The 21087-nt window shown below is 43.5% G+C and overlaps 1 protein-coding gene across 2 annotated transcripts in view; it reads right to left on the bottom strand.

Moving 5' to 3' along the window:
• Positions 1-20658, bottom strand: part of MSANTD1 (Myb/SANT DNA binding domain containing 1) — a 43587-nt gene extending 22929 nt beyond the window's left edge. Inside the window, exon 1 of one of the 2 annotated variants that reach the window (XM_027891436.1) lies at positions 20624-20658. In XM_027891436.1, coding sequence (XP_027747237.1) covers positions 20624-20639 — 16 coding nt within the window. In that variant the 5' untranslated portion in view covers positions 20640-20658. Of the gene's footprint in view, positions 1-9332; positions 9496-20623 lie in introns of those variants that run through there. The other variant, XM_027891440.1, reaches the window with a different exon arrangement.
• Positions 20659-21087: the final 429 nt, after the last annotated feature.

Below are 21087 nucleotides of genomic sequence, written 5' to 3'. Positions count from 1 at the left end.
TGTAACATGGGGCAACAACAAATCTTGCAGCTGGATAGTGACTGCAGAGAATGTGTTCATCCTCCAGCCATTTCAGTGCAGACACACCTCGGTAACTCTTCTTAAAAGGGTGTACTAGTATGCATGTGTTTGTCTAAAAACAAAGCATTTGGAGTTTGCATTGCAGTGGGATACTCTGTTTTAAGTTCAGAAAAGCTGATGTGTTGGGAGGCTGTCTCCTGCTATCCACTGGGCTAAAACACCAACTTTCTTATGGAGAATGATGGGTTCAGTGTCTCTGATTGCTGCCCACTGCGATATGCAAAGATGGTTAAATGCAATGCAGGAGGGACAGACTGGGGAATGAGATGCTGGAGAGCAGAGCTGTGGAAAGGGTCCTGGAGGTCCTGGCTGATGGCAAGTTAAATCTGAGTCAGCAGTGCCCTGGCAGCCAGGAGGGCCAACCATGTCGGGGGGGCATCAGGCAAAGCATCGCCAGCCGATCGAGGGAGGGGATTGTCCCACTCTGCTCTGCACTGGGGTGGACTCACCTTGAATATTGTGTGCAGTTTTAGGCATCACAATATAAGCAGAATACTAAGCCATTAGAGAGTGTCTGAAGGAGGGTAATGAAGATGGTGGAGGGCCTTGAGGGGAAGCCATATGGGGAACAGCTGAGGGCACTTGGTCTGTTCAGCCCAGAGAAGAGGAGACTGAGGGGAGACTTCACTGAGGTCTTCAACATCCTCATGAAAGGAAGGGCGGGCACTGATGTCTTCAGTCCCATGACCAATGACAGGATCTGAGGGAATGGCATGAAGCTGTGCCAGGGGAGGTTTAGGTTGGATATTAGGAACAGGTTCTTCACCCAGAGGGTAGTTGGGCACTGGAACAGGCTCCCCAGGGCAGTGGTCACAGCATCAAGTGGGACAGAGTTCAAGAAGCATTTGGACAGTGCTTTCAGACACATGGTGTGACTCTTGGGGTGGTCCTGTGCAGAGACAGGAGTTAGCCTTGATCCTTGTGGATCCCTTCCAACTCAGGATCCTCTATGACACTGTGAGTCTCTGTGAGAGAGGAAATACTCTATGAGATACTTTATGGGAGAGGAAATACTCTTCCACTACTTCTGAAAAGCTTGGCCAGAGAAGGTAGGCAGGGATAGGCAATCAGAGAGGAGAAGTAGCCTTCTCCTCTCCCCCATTAAACCAACAGGTCCATGGCAGTGAAACTGTTGTGCTGAGGGGAGTGCTAGAAATGAAGAGCTCACCCTGAGGTAGGGAAGCACTTCACAGGCACTTTAGCCTGGCTTAGGAATTTCAATAAGGCCCATGCACCCTTCAGTCTGCCAGTCTCCTTGGGTGGGGGAGTCATGTGGGTTTGTAGAGGCTCAGAAGGTTCAGAAAACCATAAGGCTGTGAGCACAGAGCCATCAGGTCAGTGTTGTAGAACTGCACACGGACACAGCTCAAGCTGTCCTCGGAACTGAGAGGGAAGTTTAACAATACAGCAGCATTTGTAAAGGAAACCCAAAGCTATCCGAACTGCAGGAGGTCCTGTTACAAATACAGAATGGAAAAAAAAAAAACTATTCAGGCTGAGAAAGTACAGTAGGTGTGCCAGAATACATAAAAAAAGGGACAGTCTCTTTCCTCAGAGGGTCTGCAACTAAACTGGGACGTGCCACAAGGGAAACAAACAGGAAAGACCAGAAGGGACAGGTGACAGAAACACATTCCTGAGCAAAAGACACAGCATGGTTGAATAGCTTTTATGGATGTCTAAAATAAATAATACCTGCAAACAAGTCTGACAACAGAAATGAGTGCTCTGGAGGAGGCTGGCTGAGGGGAAGGCATCCTGGCTGATGTAGGGCAGGGAAGATTTTGATATGACAACACTTAGGACAAAAAGAACAAGAAAAGCAAATGTTTCCCACACAAAAGCCCTGCCACAGGGCTGCCTGAATGACAGGTTTCCCTGAGAGTGGAGTGGGCACTGGGCAGCCCAGGACAGTAGTCCAAGAAGGTGCAGGTGAGTTGGAGGAAGCTGGAGAGGTTTTTTTATTTCATTTTACAAGACAATATCCTGCTTGAATTTTACTGCAATCAGAACATTTCCCAAAAGCATTTTGATCTTGCTGAACTGGCAAATTCTGACCAAAAATATCTCCTTTGCCTATTTTAGTAGTAACCATGGAAGCCAGCTTTGTACAGACATTCAGTTGGAGAGAGGATGGCGAGAGACAGCGAGGTGAATGCAGACAAGCTGGGAAATGAGGCTTCAGCAGTTTTTGTGGTCAGATCAGGAAGCATTAGCAGACAAGGAAGAGAGCTGGAATTGTGTGGGGTTTTAGAAGAAGGAGCTCATGGACTGCAGGGAACCCAAAGAATTCACTGTTTGGAGAAACCAGGTATGTTGATAGTAATTAGATTAAAATTTACAATACTAAGAATTTTTTTTAAATTACTTTGTATTTTTATAAGTTTAGCAGAAACACAGAAAACATTTGTGCTACAGACCCTAGTTCAGCATATTGGGGAGGGAAAAAAAAATCCCGTGTGTCCAGAAGGTACAAATAATCACTGCCCAAACGTCTGGCACTTAAAATACATGCAGGCAGGATGCCAAACTAGATGGATTTTCAGTCACACATGTTCCTAAATTTTCAGGCATACAGGGAGAAATGGGCAATATTCTCAAAATTTTTGTTATATAGTATTGAAAGCAAAAGACATCAGTTCTACACATGTCATACCCCCAGTTCAATTTATAGCGAACAGAGAATTTCTGAGATTTCCTTCCTCTTAAGAAAACATTTGGGGATCCTTAGCATACAAAACAACCCTGCAGTACATAGTATCAGACATACTCCTTTTCTGGCAAGGAAGCAACAAACCATATTACAATGAAAATCACTCAGTTCCCAATGAACAGTTTCCCAAATCCCACTTGAAAGAAATTATTTTGGCCCTGCTTACTTACAGGGGTTAGTCAATAAGTCCTCCTGCCCATGTTTGGTTTTTAGCACATTTTAGCAAGGTACATGCTGAAAAGTGTCTAATTCATTACAAACTGCTCCTAAAATGCTATGAAAATATTGCTCTTTCAGAAGTAAACTCCTAGAGAACCTGTTCCAAGCAGTTCACTTTAAACATAAACCATGAGTTAATCCGGTTTGGATTTGAGTTGTATCACAAAAGAAGAAAAATAATCCCTGTTGTGCAGGAGTCTGCCCTGTGCCTTGTGCTGAGTGATGTTCCCATGACTCAGCAGGGCAGGAGAAAAAAAAAAGCCGTGTCATGAAAAATGACAGCAGCTGGTTTGAGCGTAGTGCTTTTGCCCCGGCAAGAATTAATGCTGCTGGTGTCATCCCTGGCCAGCAGCAGCATGAAAGGTAGTGATATTTAAATAAATGCTCAGAGGAGGTTATCGATTCATTGATCCATTAGCGAGAAGCCATTCCCCAGATTCCAAGAGAGGAGAGGGAGCCAAGTGCAGGGAGCTTGGCACCGGTGCAGCACTCCAGCTAAGTGAGTCTCTGCAGCGCTGTGGTAACAAGCATTAGAGCTGTGTTGATTAAATGGGTTCTAGCTTGCTGTTCTTCCAGAAAGAGGAGTGGTGTGGGCCCTTTTCCAGCAACCTCAGAGAAACTGCAGCGCAAATTGCTGGCAATTCCCTGCCAGAAGCCCAGCCTTGCTGCTCAGAGTTTGCTACTGGCTTGGCAGCCCACTGCATCCACCTCACAGCTGTCTGCATCCCCACACTGTCTCTCTCTGGCTCCCTGCCAAGGCTGGCAATGGATCTGGGGAGGCTGGACCGGCCCCTTGCCCTGAACCCACAGCCACACTCCAAGTGAGCCCAGCAATTCCCAGGGAGTACCTTGCACAGGCTCATCCCAGTGGGGGACAGCAATGGAACCAAGTCCTGCTGCTCTGCACTTTAATCAGCCACAGGTTTTGAAAATAAAAAGCATTAAAATTTAAAGATATCTGCCAAGTCAAGAAAGGCAGGAGCTTCTCTGAGTGCCCTGCACTTCTCTGCTCAGAAACCCCACACTTCCCCCAGCTGCAGCCCTTTCCCCCCCGCAAAGGTTTGCTCAGCTCTCCAGCCCCTTGGAGGAAAATTTAAAGATTTAAAAAAAATATTTCAGATAAAATATTTAGGGCACGGGAGATTTTCGTATCAGTTCATAAAAGATTTAAATACTAAAATGTAAATGGTGTTTTGGGTATTACTGCGAGGCAGCCTCAGGAACGGAAATTCAGGAAAAGCGTTGCAACCTATAAGGTTCAGACGATACTTGTAAAAAAAGCCTGCCTGACCTGAGAGCTGCCAAAAAAGGTCAGTAAAGCCAAACTCACCAGCATCCTCACGCTGTGATAGCCAAAGAGCTTATCTACTTAAGTGGCTGCTAATGGAAGTTGAGACCATACAAGAGGTAGATGCCATTTCTGGGACAGGCTGCCAGCAATGTCACCCATCCCACAGCATTCGTGTCCTTACCCGGGAAGCACATGCAGCTTCCAAGGGACTGAACTGGGAGTATCACACAGCACTTTGTTCCCAATGCCATGTGTTTCAGGGAGCTACTGATGGGGCTCATGAAGTCCTGCGTGGTCTGTGTTTGCAAATCCTTCTCCCAAAAGGATGACTTCTGCCTTTGTGCAGATGATCAAAATTCTACAGCTACCAGGACTCTGAGTAGCAGCTCCAAGACAAACACAGTATTGGGAACATATGCATTAGCTCTCACATCTTGTGATGGGCAGGAGGACCTATCTCAACACAGAAACATTTACTGCAATATGCATGTAACACTGCCCCTTTTAACACAGTGGTTTGCAGTGTTTGGGGTCTTGTGATCCCTCTTGTTTTAAGAACACACAGTCTTGTTCCCTGGACATTCCATGGGCATCCAGGAGGAGTCATCTACTGCATCTAAGTGTGTCTCTCCAACCAGCCTTCTGCCTCAGGGTCCAACATCTTCATCTTTCACTGCCATCACCACAAGCCTGTACTGCAATTGCTGTTATGTTTGTCACTGACTCCTGGCTTCTTCCAGCTGTTATCCCCTCCCATTGTCTCTCTGCTGTTTATCAGGCACAATTCTGCTCCAAGCACTCTGCAGACACCAGGGTTCAGTTTATATTTCAGCCTTAGTGTGCTGCTCTGACCGAGGCATTATCTCCTATTGTTTCGGCTATCACTAAACCAAGGACTGTGTACGACTTTCCTCTCTTGGCCACGGTGCAAAGCTGCCAGCAAACCTATCAGCCCACAGACCAAAGGAACATTTTCTAGCTGCCACACTCAGGAGCAGCATTCTGACCAGCCTGAGGAAGCCTATCTGCCCCCTTTCATAAGTTCTTCGATTCTAATTGACACCCAACCCAACACAAACCACTTTCAGATGCAAACTTCTCCAGGTCCAATATCATCACAGATTTTTAAATCCTTCCTGGTGCTTTTCATTCAATGTTGTAAACCAGAGGACATGTCTCGAGTAAGTGTAGGTCTGTGCCAGGAAAAGCAGCATCATTTGCTTCCTTATAAATGCCACTGCAGTGTGGTTAATCACAGAATCACAGAACATCTCAAGCGGGAAAGGACTCATCAGGATCTTCAAGTTCAACTCCCTGCTGCTCTCAGGAATACTGAAACCATACAACTAAGAGCATTGTCCAGACACTTTGCACTCTGATAGGCCTAATGCTGTGGCCACTTCCCCGGGAGCCTGCTCCAGTGACTGACCACCCTCTCAGTGAAGAATCTCTTTCTAATGTCCAACCTGAACTCCCCCCGATACAGATTTGGATGCAAGCAAAGCTAATACTACCAAAAGGAGTGACAGAGTACCTGCCACCATCCATTTCTCAGCTGAGTCGATCATGCAAGTGCAATCAACAAGATTACTTTAAATTATGGATTAACTGGCCTCAGTTCGCCTGTAGCAGATTAGCAAGCACTCAAATGACTCTTTTTTGGCAGAAAATCTGCCTCCAGTAGGTCAGCAAAGATTATTCTGAATAGTAACAAAACTGAAGAGCTAACAGACTGGATTTTAGTACTGCAGAACCTGCCTATTTCCAGCCAAACTCCACAGGGGGTGAGGTATATGCAGCTTAAATAAGAAACCCAAACCAGATGTTTGAGGGGGCAGTGCAGACCGGAAGTGCATGGAATCCAAAACCACACAGATGAAGGAGACATCCAGCATGAAGGTGCCTGTACAGACAAGCTGTCTGAAGGGAGTCTGTAACAGATGTGACTGGCAATAGGGAATTCTTATTCTGTTCATCCCTTAACATACAGTTGACAGATTTCTGCATAGCCAGAAGGAGCATTTCTGGATCCCCGTGTTCTAAGCAAGTCTTCAATTGCTCAGAAGGCTGAGATTTTTTAGCTATAAAAAACAGCTTTAATGACTGTAGGACCAGAGACCTAAACAATGAAACAAAGAACTACCATCTGATTGCAGAGAAACAAGAATAAACAATTTACAGAAAGCCAAGCCATTTCGCAGCACAGTGTCTCACTCTCTTTAATAGAAATGGCCAGTGTTTTCTATTGTCTGTGCAAACAGAAGGCAATGGTGCATTTCCCAGGGGAGGCACTCTTGTGCAACTGTTTATTAGAGGCAATCAGTCAACTCAGTCCTATTCTCCCCCCACCTCACTCACCTTATTGTAAAAACTACTTTGACTGGCTTTAGCTCCTATTTTGCTGTGGATTTTAAGGAGCTCGACAGCCTGATCCACAAACCTTCCCAACCAAGGGCAGAACAAGTCAGACTGCTTCTTGTCAGCATCTCACCAGCCCTATAGATGAAAATATCCCCCAAACTGCCTTTAATGCCTGGCAGCAATATCCCAGTGGCTGAAGCCAGTCAAACAGTCCAAGAACGCATCACAGGTGGCAGTGTAAAATATTCAATGGTCATCATGGTTTTCTTCATTTGCAGCCTCTTTCCTCTCTGCACACTGTGCTTCATGGTAACTGGACAGGCAGATTATACCAAAGCTCATGCCTACCTTGTCAAATGATTTCTCATCAAGTCTCAGCGGGAACCAATTGAAGATTAGACTAATCATTCTGTGAGGCCTCTTACGGAGTGTTTTATAACTTTTTGTGAATACATTAAGGAGAACTTCAGTGAAGTGCTGATCTGGCAGGACTACTGAACACACAAGATGGAGCGACTGGACAACCCAACGCATCTGAGAAATGAGAACTTTGGATATCCTCAATAAACAAGACAAGACAAACCCTTATCCATTTCTTCTGGTTGTAGAAACCAGCCTAGCAAAATGGCGATAGTAAGTGTTTTCCAAAATATCATCCTGCCTTTCTGAAAACAAAGGAGCAAGTCTGACAAGAGCTGCTTGATGTTACATGAAATATTCCCAAGGAATTCTCTGATCTTCTCTGTCTCCTGAAATCTGGAGAATACCACAGCCAGCCACTGTAACTTGTTGTTGATCCCTGCTCTAACCTGCTTCCACAATAGCCGAATTCTTTCATCAGCCAATCTGGAGCTCCATCCCTGACCTCTGATCCGCACAGCGCCTCTCTGGGTATTGTACACAGCTATCAGATAACCACAAGTGACATCCAGGCTTCCTCCAGCCTCTGGGTAAAAGCTGTAACGAGGGGTCATGGCAGACCCCCAGACAAAAAAAATTAATGTACTTTTTCTGCAGTGCCTTGCAGGGTTAAAGGAGCCATTTAACCAGAGATGAAAGACGAAAGATAGGCCTGAAAAGCTTTTTTTTTGAAGTCCCTGGAATGGTAGAACCTGACACCATACTCAGTAATAAAATTCAAGGTCCCAGAAGCAGGATCAGACATATTCTTACTAATGTCTGCTTTGACAGAAATTTGCATTTTCAAGCCTCTTCTGCTGTAAAGGCAGAGGAGAACCCCAAATACTGGTCACCACAGCTATTTGGAATATTTTATACATCTCATTATTGTGCTATATTCTACTCTGCCCCCCTTGTTTTTATCTTACAAATAAGAACTCCTTCAGGCAGGCATCACGTGCAAGTTCCCATCTAAGCATTTAAAATATTACAAATGGTGTGAGTTACCAGTCAAAGTTTCTGGAATCACTCTCACTTTTAAGATCATTTAGATGCTTCTCACTACTTTCAACATGCTACACTATGGGAAAGCAAGATTAGCTTTGGTTTAGATTATTAACATAATATGATTGCAGTGCACTCAGAAATGGTAAAAAATCAACTCTCTTTCATTCCCAATTGCTCAATTCAGTATGAAACCACAGTAAAACAGTAAGCAAACCTTGTGAATAAGGCTTTCATTTACATTTGACAGAGAGCCAACATCTGTGTTGCTATTTTATTTATACACACAGACACATATATATACACATACACACTTTTTATACTTTTATATAAATACACATGCACATTCTTTTACCTGGTTGCTTTCTCACAGGAACTATTTCAATATAAGTTTTTGAAGAAGAGAGGAAGGGTCTGCTGAAGGAAGGCTGGGCCATGGCCTCACTGCACAGCGCAGGCAAAGGGCTCAACATGCACACTAACCCTCATGAAGTGGAAGAGCATTGTATTTTCTCTCCAAAAATTCAGAAAGCATTGCATGTCCTTACAGACTCTGCACCATCTGAGGACTAATCCCAGACTTCTAAAAATCAAACCACGCTTGGATACCATAAGTTGTTCTTCTATGTCCTCTAATTTTATATAAGAATCGTCAAAATGAAAAATTCTTTTGTCCATCTTTAAGGAAGGACAAAATTCTCATCAGAGAATTCTGCATATAAAAGCTTGAGGTAAGTCTAATATGGAGTTGCAAGAAAGCACATCGCCAGTGAGACATAAAAAGTTGTTGCACTCTCAAAACTGTGAAAAAAATGTTAAGAGTCAACACATTTTAAAATACACCCCTCTAGCCTACTGGCTAACATGTCTGAAACGGTGCAGTCACTCAGCACCCTCAGAGCCAGTGCATCAGAAGGAAGCAAATGAGTTCAAGGACAAAGAACCAACCACTTAAACCCTCTGAAAACCCATGTCAGTGATCACCACAGAAAGAGGTGTTACAGCACAGACTCCTCTGTCCACAAAGTACTAACCTGTAAAATCACTGCCTACAAGGGACTGAAACAGTGACTGACTTGAGCTCCTCTGGCCAAAGAAAAGACAACACATCTCCACACCCAGAAAATGCAGCCTGAGCCTCTTGGCTCCATTCCCTCCCCTGACTTTTCAGAGGTGGAGCAGAAGGAAAGCACGGGCTCAGTGCACAAACCCACGCCTTTGTATCTTCAAGGGTTTTACAGTGTGGAAGAAAAAGTTCAGTACCTGCTGTCCTAGGAACAGAAGATCCTCCATGAGCCTTAGAGTCAAAGCAGGGCTCCTCACAGCAGATCACGGACCCAGAGCAGAACTTCGCATCTGGGGAGAGAGAGTTTGGCAGAACAAGGCACCACGTGGGGAGGGGAGTGAGGACATATTTCATACCAGTCAAGGAGGAAGGTCAGCTGTGCTTAGCCAGGGTTATCTTGCAAAGGTCTAGAGAGGTAGGTTTGATTTAAAGTTTTTAAAGTCTAGCCTTTCAAACAGTACTGACAAATGCATTCTCCATGCTATATAGTCCCTTCATAAATAACTTGAATCAGCCCAAAGGCCTTCAATAACCTCATTCCTGTGTGCCGAAAGCCTAAAGAATAGGACACACATCCTCATCTGCACATCTTACCATGGCTAGCAAAAGGTGTCTCTTTAAAAGACATTCCAGCCTCACCCAGGGCACCAGCAGACATAATTTTCCCTGACTTTTCTGTCATCTGCCCAACTTCTTCATTAGCAAGTTAAGACTCAGTGCTCAGCCCGCTGTCCTTCAGAGGATTGCAAATCTTTTTTTAAAGTATGGTGGGTCCTGAAGGTATTGTTATCTCTATTTTACACAAGAAGAAGCCAGAGAAAAGCAAGGGGGGAAATTTCTAAAGCTTCTAAATGACTGTGAAACTGAAGTAATTTTCAAAAGAGAATTGGACACTCCAGAGCTGAAGTCAACCTTGCACGTCCTTCAGTCACCTCTCACAATGAAACACACTCTCAATTCACTTTGGGCAAGGTCCTCAAAGCCACACGGATACCCGAAGAGAATCACAACAGGAAACACAGAGCTAAATCAGCCATGACTTCTCCCCTCCTCCAATCCGGCAGTCTGCAGGAACCCATTTTTTCACCAAAAGAAGGTATTTGGGTACCTGAAGTTTTTCTTCATCCATGCTGAGATCCAAATATTTTGGCCAAGCTGAACCTCTTAGCACTTATGGCCAGGAAGCCCAGTTGGGGCTGGGAGGTCTTGAACACGGCTAAGGCTCCTCAGCGTGGCTCTGGTGTCAGTGTGAGGGAGCAGCTGCTCCAACTTTCATTTAAAGACATGGCTGGAGGAAGAAGGTGTGGTCGGGGTGGCACCAAAATAGCACCTGCTGCCAGGACAAGGTGGTTGCAACCTCTCCCTGTGGATAGAGGCACTGGGTTTGGACTCTGCCTCCAGGGCTGGTTTTGATTTTTATCCAGAGATGTTTTAATGCAAATTACATAATAAGCAGCCTTGGGAACGCCGCCAGATACCTGCTCCCCACCTCTGTTTAGGTAGGCCACAATCAGGCTCCCACTTGCTTCTCCTCTCCGGCTCTGCGAATCCTTCACCGCGCCGTGGCACAACTTCAATAGGAAGGGCTGAGAGGTTGCCTACAGCCTGGGAAGGGACAGGTGGATTTGAATATCCCTTGGGAGAAGGAGGACCCAAACCCAAGTTCGACCACTTCTGAGATGATTATTAAAACCATCGGGTTATTACATGAAAACCACCACACCAATCATTTGTATCTTAAGCAGCAAGTGCAAGGCTGCGAGCTGAGACCTCGGCAACAGGGGCAGGTTTGACTCACCTGGCCGGGTTTGGAGCTTGCAGAGTGTGGGAGCTGCTTGTGGGATGTGGCGTGAGAGCTGGCTGGGGATGTGGGTGGGAAAAGGGTCTCCAGGAGCCTGAGCAGATACCAGGACAGGTACTAGGGAGGGAATCAGATCCTGCAAACAAGGCCTCTTGAAATCACCAGAGTTACGTCTGTTCCCAGCGTTTAAAGTCCTAACCTTACTTTAGGGTTAAAATGTCAAACTAAAATCTCTTTTTATCACCACCAAAGTGCTTTTACCTTGCATTTTTAAGTGTTTGTTTAAGCTGAGGTTAAAAACAGTCTGGGCTTCTTGACTCCTTGTCCAGATCATAAAACTCTCTGAAGTCCAAAAGGGTATAGAAAGTTTCTATAGTCTGACTAACAGTTGTGTGCCTAGTTAGCTTCCTGCACCTTCTTCATCCTTGACCTAAAATGGTTTACCTGCAAAAGTTTAACTAAAGGCATTTCTTATAGGAATTTTTAGAGTAGCTGTTAGCCAATGTGTTCTTATCACAACCCAACACAATAAAGGAACAGCTAGCTCTACATTTAACTGTGAGGAAAAAGTCTGTAATTAAAAAGCAAGTCTACACATGTGTTTTTAAATACTGTGAGCCTCATTTTCTTCAAATTTGTTGTTTCTTCCAATTCTTTAAATACGCATTTGAAAGAAGTAGAGGGGTAGGTAGCACTCTTTGGAAGTTGCAAATAGGTCCTTTGAGAAAATAAGTACATTTTAATCTCACTGAAACACACTAACCATAAAAATAGAAGGTAAGAGGTAGAAAAGTGGCACTTTTTGACAAAACAGAGGATGTACCCCCTAAATAGGGACAGACGAATAGGCTGAGTAAATGGAAATATGTGCAATTCATTTTAGACAACTAGCAAGATGTGTGCCAGAGCTCCAGAATTTGTTTCAGGCCCTTTCAGAAAGAAAGTCTGACAAAAGATTTTGATTTAAATTTCAGACTCATCCTGGTGACACAGTCATTATTTTATTCAACAGCATTAAAAGTGAACAGCAATTGCCCCTAGAAACCTTCTCCCACAGAATAAGACAGTAAGATGTAAAATTCTGCATCATTCCACGCTGATGATTTTTTTTTTAGACAGAATTTCCCACTCACCTTAACAAGGTGATAATTAAAAAATCTCTGCCGAGGAACACAACCTCCTCACTGGACCCCCGCAGCTCTAAACACACCTGCTGCTGGGATTTGATGTCCTGTATCTAGAGCATCAGAAAGTGTTTGGGAGACTTGTGTTAGGAACAAGTGCACAGTTGCACAGAGATTAAATTCCTTGGAGTTCCTTTTTTAAATTATTATTATTCTTCTAAGGAAAAACAAGAGAGGATCCTGCGGTTTGGTAAGTTTGAACACAAGGACACAAACAGGGCTTGTCGTCCTTCCAGCCAAGCCCCTGATGGCTACAGAAGAAACAACACACAGTTGTGTCTCCACTGACTTGCTACAGCTGTTCTTTTCAGGTTTTGCAATGGTATGGGAGTATTACAAAGCCTGATATTGCTTTTTGGTATATGGAGAGCAGCGCTGGCCAATCCTACTTGCACTATCACGCTATTCAATTAAATATCCCAAAATAAATGATACCACATGCCAATACAGAGTGCAGTGTTACCAGCCCTAAATCAGGGTCAGGTTTATGTTTTTGTGGTCTCTCTAAATATGCTCAACTTGAATGAGCTGTACCTTCTGCCTGTTTGAGAATGACCAGCCATGTGCATTTTGCAGGATGAACCCATACCCCTTAGGGCACATCTGAGCTCAGGCTTTCTTTATTTCCCCCCCGCCCCCAGAACACCAAGGTGCAGATCAGAGCATGCCTGATATCCACACTAGTTGCTGTACTGTCAGGGTATGTTCTGTGCCACAAAGAAGGAGAATTCAGGCTGCAGAAAAGCTGATTGCACACACCATCACCTTCCTCTGAATCTCATATGAGGAATGACTTGGCACCCACAGGAGGAGACCAACTGTGTCACTCTTCCAGCATGGGCTGCCATCCAACCCCACAGCTGGTACTACCACACCACCCCCCTCACTGAGTGGCAAACAAGCCCTTATTGCCCTGTATCCTTCCTCCTCTTTCAGATCTCAGTCAAGACTTTTCATCCTTGGCACTGAATCACCTATTTTATTACCTTTAACTCCTCTCAATTTGGCATCATTTGTTTTCCCAGACCCACCACTGTGTTTTTCCCAAAAAACCTGAAGGAAGCAAAGATCACATCAGAAAATCCTACATTCCTTCATGGTACTGTGTAGCTCTCCTACAACATTCACTAGCCTGCGTCTTCATGCCAGCCTACAACATCTTCAAACCCTTGAGCTCCAGCTCTTGGGCGAAGATTCTTGGTGAGACGGACATTCACTTCAGCAGTGAGAGCTCCAGCAATGAGACAGTCACTTCTGTGGTTGAAAATACAGCCAAAATCTGAAAAAAATATCCCCTCTAGTTCACACTTTTGTCTAGATCAGTCACCAAAGATGCTGCACATAAAGCTAGAGACTGGGTGTTGGTGCAGAGCTCAACAGCCCTAAGAAGCAGAAACTCCCAATTAATGCTGAAAAAGACAGCTTCTAGTCAGATTTAAGCTATGTCCCTGGACAAAAAGAGGTTCATCAGGAGGCTGGTCCAGCCTCTGAAACACATACATCAAATTCCAAATGTCATTTGATTTGATCCAAATGGATGCCTTTTCTGGGCCTGGTGCTAACCAAAATAAATCTGCATGCTTCAAACAAGAAGCAGCACCAGAAGTGCACAAGTCTTTTCCATGGACCAGGGCAGCCTTCCCAGTTCCAGTGAGAGAGCAGTGTCTGCAATGTGTGTATTGTAGTAGTGCAGATGTAAAATGGTTAAGTGGATCACTGAAGGCATCCACCACTGCTTCGTGATGCATTTGAAGAACTTTGTAAGCAAGCAAATAACACGCATCAAGCAATGAAAATGGAGAATTATTTTTTTCCCTTCATAGATTATATAAAAGATTTTGGCCCATTTAAAATAAACATCCTCAATTAAAATTATATCTAGCTACAATGAGGTGGTAGTTTTGTTATGAGTGAGTCATTGTTGCACAGACTTGACTTTTATTATGGAAAAAAGGGGGGTCGCTGGTATGGAATGGCTTCTCAAATAAAGTTATTCTGTAAAGAAAACTAATATAAGAAAAGCAAAGAGCCCCTTTAATTAAAAGCTACATGAGGGATTTTTTGCAGCCTAGTTATTCTGCAACAGAACTTAATCATGAACTCCTCTATCCCAATGATCATCTCTTCTCTCTGAACAGTATGAGCAAAAAAAATTGCCGTGTACCTTTCTCCCTCTAATGAGGACTATGGGAAACAGCAGAGACATCAGACACTTTACATGCTTACCTCTCCCCATACGTCCCACAGATGCCAAATCCCTCAAAAATTTCCCTTCCCCGATGTCAAAACAAATATGAAAAAGGATTTTCACAAACAAGAAAAAGACAGGGAAGGGAAAATTGGGCAGCTTTTCAGGTGGATATGACAGGTAATTCAGATGCGACCCAAAAAATAAAGAAAAGAAAATAGTTTTAGAATCTAGCTCAGTTTTCAGGATGAATGACACTGCTGAACAAGGGTGGGGGGAGACACAATAGGTGGTGTAACAGGAGTAGGACAGCTGTCTACTGACATGTAGGCAGAGCTGAAAAAGCCTAATGCATTCAAACCAGAGACCAGACAACTCTCTGGCAGCATTTGAGTGAAAAGCTGTGTGCTGTGGTGCCAGCAGGAGTGGAGGTCTGGACATGGTAACCCCGGGGGTCCTTTCCAAGCCTACATTTCAATCTCTTGGCACAGACACCCATCTGTACCTCTGAGCATTCTTGCAGCTTTTCTGTGTCCTATTTCTACTTCTTCATTATTCAAGACACAGTTATCACACTTGGGCACATTGTGGATTTACACAAAACCTCAAACCTTTTTTTTTTTTATTTATTTTAAGCTTTCTTTAAAGTCTTTTTCATCCTGTTTATCTTCTTGATAACTGCTAAGGATTGAGCCGATATTTTCCAAGAGTTACTTACAATGACACCGAGATATTTTCCTGAATGGTTACATCTCTGTGCATGCATAGGTAGGGCTCTTTTCCCTTTATGCATTACTTTGCAGATGTTCAGATAAGGTGAGAAAATGGAGAATATTCACAGTCAGTTTTAATTTTAACCACCTTGAAAATTTCTTATGATAAGTTTGTCCGCTCTCCTTTTTCCTCTAAAGCATTAGTAGGTAATTTAACAGTAGAGATACCAACAGAGGTTCTTGCAGCCTGGTGGCTTCCTGCAATTGGGAAAAGGATGACTTGATCCCTACCCTCTATTTTATTACCTTTAACTAATTAGAACCATAACCAGTTCAAAACTACAGGAATACATTCCCTTTTATTTCTTAACTATTACTAATAACTATTGGTAAGGGACCCTGGAAGTCCAGCTATACCTTATCAACTGAATCATCTGTGCCCAAGGGCTACTGGGCTTCAAAGTACACAGATTTATGACAGCTTCCTTCTGCAAAATTAATTTTGACATTTACCCAATATATCATATTTACAAGTCCCCATTTTAGTTTCCATAAATTTGACCAAGGAAGGCTCGATTTACCACTGTACACAGCCCTTTAAATATCAATTACATTTGCCACCTTCAATTGTCACATCCATTATTTAATCTGTATCAAAGGAAACCATTAATTCAAGAACTCCACATTTGGGACTTTTGGGTGGCTACCATGGCTACCACCTATTTTTATCAATAGTATTACGCATTTTATCCAATTGTTCTAAACCTGTTCTGCTGACGCTTCAGTTTAAAACACACCTTTAGATGCTTTCAGATACCAAAATGCTCCAGAAGAGAGGGCTCCCTGAGATCCTTTTTGATGAACAGCAAAGCAAAGATTTATTTAGCCTTGCTGTGTACTTTCAGGGTTCTTATTACACTGCAATTGCCTATCAAGCTTCTGTGGACAGGCTTCCTACCCTTCATGTGTTTGAAGTGGCTTTCTCACTGTTTCTGCGAGTTTAGCAAGTTGCCCCTCAGAACTGATTTTACCTGCCTTGTTTAACTTGCCTGTATGCTCTTTTATATTTCCTCTGTTCAGACATCACCTCCAGTTTCTGCAAGATGTGTTTTTTACTTCTAATATCATTCTGCTATTCTACTGAACAACACCAGCTTTTCAGAGTCTTCCTCAATCCTTTTGATAAAAGAGGATACACGATTCCTTGGGCTCATGTTATAATGTCTTCTCACCAGCTGCACATTCTCTGCAAGTACCTTATTCTTTTAGCTGATACTTTGAACAACAAAATTCATAGAATCATTCATATATTTATCTATTCTACCTCTTAAGAGATTTTTTTGTTTGTACAGGGACAAGAGAACTGAGTTTGTCATGGTCATTGCCCATTGCTCTGGCTTAAAAACAGCATCGTCTTTTCGTTGTTACATTAAATCCCAGAATCCAAGAACAATATTACGTTGTTTCACATCCCCGTGTTGCTTTCCCTGTTGTCTCTAACATCACGGTCTTTCTCCTTTTCTGGTCCCACATTCAGTGTCTTTGGTATTTCTCCATCTAATTCTGCAGGGAAAGGCTCTTTCTTCCCTTGTGCTTCCCTGCACACTCTCTGGATCACAAGCGTCTCAGACAAATATCATCCTCTCCCCCGAATGAAATTGCTCCACTCACCAAGACAAGAGCAGCCCATGTTTCCCATATTTCTAAAACAGAGTTCTCAGATTTCCTCAGCCAGCACTTTGATAAAGAGAATTTTCCAGAGGGTTTCACGACCATGTTTTTAATTTTTTTGGTTTGTTTGTTTGTAATACTAATTGCAAACACAGCCAACATCAATTCCAACACTACCATCTCCACGCCTCCCCGACATAAGAAATGTATCCCTCTAGCCTGATTTTTCTTTGTTTCCCACAAGAGCACTGAAGTTCCCTGGAAGGGCAGTTTCTTCACACCTCCAGGATAGTTTGGATGACGAGTCTAAGAAGATTAGCTTCTGTAATGTTTTCTAAAAACCACTGTAAGGAGGATCACTGACACGGATGACTGATTTTCATCCAGGAGATTTTAGCATTGTTCCACTATCTCATGCATTTATTAGGATTTCATTTCCTTCTGGAGCCTCAAGGGAAATTTCATAATCAGCACACCTGGTATGTGTAGTATAAATAATTAAGGGGATGCCCTCTCTAACGATCTATGCAGAAAGGCTGTTCTGCTGTAAGAAATGGCCTGGATTGCAGCCTTGTTAGAAGAAAGAATTAGGGTTAAAAGATCCTCTCCATTTTCAGACTCAAAAAAACCTCATGAACATTTACTGAACCAAGTGGAGTGAAGATTCTACCTGACTGAGGTAGAGCAACCTACTCAATCAGTATGTCTAGGAGTTGTTTCAATATTATTCTTTCTACACTGTCAGCATAAATGGTGCTTTAGCACCATTTTTCTATCCCACAGTTTAATTTATTGCTTGCCTTAAGAAAAAAGATCATGACACCAATTTAGCTTATAATCACATCAAGAAAAATACTTTATGTGACAAAATTGGCAATAAGCCAGCACTGCATAAACTGATTTGATGAGAAAAATACTTAGGGCAGACCATGGTAGAGAGGACAGAGATCATGAGACACCCTCCTTACGTGGCTTTATCTGTTCAGCCACTTGCAAGGGCAGTAGCTGTCACAGCCCAAGCTCTTTGGTGGTTTCCCCCCCAGACACTGAGAGCACATAAGTCTTCACAAAGTGAACATTATGAGAAGAAGGAATTACTTTATTATCACAAATAGATAAAACAGTTAACATCTCCCTTGCATTGCCGGACATGCAAGTTCCTGTCTGATGGCTCACATTACTAACACGTTGGTAGCATCTCTGCTTTACCAACAGAACCCTTTGTTCTGAATTTTTCTTTCTGCTACCTCTGATCAATGCCTTGTCTTAATCTGTATTTAACACTTTCTCTCCAGATCCCTCACTGGAAATATCTTTCTTTCTTTCCCTAAACCCAAATTCAAGTTTTACTTTACAGCTTCTAAAAAAGTTTTATCATATCATGTGCTCCACTTTATGCTGCCATCTGGAACTAAAGTACAGCAGAGTAAATGACATATTTGTGATTTGGAATCCAGTTTTGTAGATAGAAGAGGTTAACCAGTTCATTTAAATATGCTGCTTTGATATGTAACTAAAATAGATTCGAACACTGAGATTTGCTCACCATCATTACCCCCATTTTCCAACACATTAATTAGATAGAGGCAGTCAAATCAAGAAAATCAACTTCTCATCAAGGACTGTATTCTAAATTATAAATATTTTACAGCTAGAAAATGCTAATTAATAACTTGTGACCAGAATATTAGACCTGACATGAACAGCACAAGACATATACGCAACATTGTGTCAACATACTCCCACCTTTTGAACTTGCCCAGTTACCTTAGGCCCATCTAAGCTCTTACACATCTTTCTAAAGCAGATTTGAAAGATCTCTGACTAATTAAATCTATTGCTATTAGTCTGAGTAGGCCATATTTAAATTCAATTTTTAATGGGTTATGACCCACAAGTGTATTCATTACCAGAATTTCTCTCTTTCTAGAAGCCTGATACTACAATTGGATTGATGGGGCACATCCTTACACCGATATGTTGCTTTAGGGGGATTCTGTTTGTGTGCAAGGGTCCTTTAGAACCACAGCCTTCAGCTGCAGCATGATAAAGCATCACAGGATTACAGTCATTCCCCCCCGAAAAATAAAAAAGACTCATTTTTATTTTCTAACTTTGTTTGTCTTGGCATCATCAAGACTTTACCTCAAGACTTTACCTCTCAACTTAGAAAAAGAGAAGCAAAAAGTTACCAAGGCAGAAAAATCCAGGCATCCTACAATAAAATTCAGTACTTGGTTTCAGTGCAGCCCTTTTCTTATCCTACCCAGAGCAGTAGGATGCACACAGTCTGATGCATTAAAACCGTTTCAGAACCTTCAGCAAAAAGTGGGTTTCGGTTTAGGAAGCAATAACGGGAGGGCTCTGGGTATGTTTGCGGTGAAAAGTGCACTAGTAAAACTTCACGAGCTGAGCAGTATTTTCCCCTCTTTGAGAACTAAAGGTGAGATTTCAAAGCGCATAGAAGGGTTTTACTTCCATGGGACAAGCACTTGACAACTTCAGGTACTTTGTGACACTCTTAGACTCACCTTTCTCCTCTGGATGCTCTAGTGGGAGCCCTTCCACCCCCAGACCGGGCTCAGCTGTGCGAGCCCACTGGCATCCCTGTGCTGGGAGTACTCCCAAGCCGCAGGGACAAAGGGGTTAATCCAGCTCGCAGGCAGACATTAAACCGTGCTGAGAGCATTCCACACAAATACCATCCCGACCTCGCAGCCCAGAAGGAATAGCTAGCCAGCCCGACACACTCTCTGTCCGTGATTTTAAAGTCAGCAGCAACAGGGCGTTTTGTGGATCACTCACAAACCCTTGGAAACCCGTGGGCATGGAAAACTAGCCATTGTATGGACAGCTGCGTGGAAAAAACCTGGAGAGCCGTTTATGCAGCATTAGCTGTGAAAGTTGTGCTTTGCTTGAAGCAGACTCATTTCGAGTTCTACCACCTGTTTAAAAGGCAAAATATTTCCTCATTCATTTTAAAAGCTGCGGCTCCGTCCCCCCTCCTGTCTGCATAAAGATGTCGTAAAGACACACACTTAGAAGAGAATAAAAGAACCTGCAGTTGTAAGTATCCCAGATATTGATCTCTATCAGGCTATATAAACCAGGGCTTTAGCAGTCTCTCAGGAGTTTGCCGTAAAAGCAATTGGAACTGCAATTAACAACAGCACATCTTCGGATAGGGAAAGACTTCTAACTAGAAGCTAATTAGGAGGGCAAACACTGAGGCTTGTTAGCTGAGATGCTAATGAGAATTATACTTGAGTGGCAGCAGACTAGCTATTCAGAGTTAATTAGAAACCTCAGCTGATAGTATATTGCTCTTAAGAGCTTTCAAAACAAACAACTGGAAAAACTGTCCTGCAGCTAAGGATCCAGCATGCCATGTTGAGTAATTCATGGGCACAGGGAACAGCCAGAAGATTACACTCAAGCATCAGAGTAATTTAACAGCATGTGTGAAAAAGGTAGAGAGGAGGTTTTTAGGAGGTGCACGCCCGCCTGGATTTTCTGCAGTGGATCGGTTCATCGGTGGCAACCCTGATGCTGCATTACCCACTGCCTGGTGAAAACATCCACTTGCACCAGAAGGATGGGGGGCTGCCACAAGCCCAAAGTATCCTCACCACTCTTGTGCAGAAGTGGGACAAGGACCTGGGCTGGTCCAACAGCCTTCCTGTCTCACCCCCAGCCTCTCCCATCCCAGCCCTCAGCTCTGGGAAAGCTGCTGGTGTCAGCTGAACCAGGGCAGAGCCACAGCTGGGTGCGATTGCTCTCACCACCACTTTGCCTTCCCGGGGGACGGGAGGGGTTTACTCTCTGCCCCTCTTTGTGCGGTGAGGGGGCAAAGAGTAAATCGGGGCACTTCGAGGGGAAAAACCTGTTAAATGTACCTTGGCCGCAACGGGGATGTGAGGTGTGGCCTTACCTGGGCTGAGTTGCATGGCTGATTCCTGCTCTGAGCAGAGCCAGGGAGGCAAAGCAGAGGGGCTGCCTGTTTAAATGTTTCCTCTGTGCCTGATTGGAAGCACAAGAGCCAGTCAGGGGCAGGGGAGAGGCTGCTAAACTCAAAGTAGGCTGCTTGTTTCAGGAAAAGGTTGGATACTGGAGAACCTGCTCGCTGGTTCGCAGTGTGCATGAAAACACATGAAAACGTTCGGTGTCACAGGGGAGAGAAATGCTCCAGAAGAATTAGGGGGATTTAGAATTTCACCAAGGCCCTGTTTGCATTAAAACTTGCAGCAATTTAAGCAAAATGTGGTTTTAATTCTATTTATTGAAACCAATTGCAAATCCATGTGGACGCTCTTAAACAGATTCAGCTTTCCGAAAGAAAGAAAAAGCAATGCAATGCAGATTTCAATTAAAGCACAGAGGAGCATCCACAAACGG

The sequence above is a fragment of the Empidonax traillii genome, unplaced genomic scaffold, assembly GCF_003031625.1.
Source record: "Empidonax traillii isolate 1590-97213 ecotype Southwest subspecies unplaced genomic scaffold, ASM303162v1 scaffold321:size1084243, whole genome shotgun sequence".
NCBI classification, from domain to species: Eukaryota; Metazoa; Chordata; class Aves; order Passeriformes; family Tyrannidae; genus Empidonax; species Empidonax traillii.
This window is presented reverse-complemented; position numbering and strand designations above follow the sequence as displayed.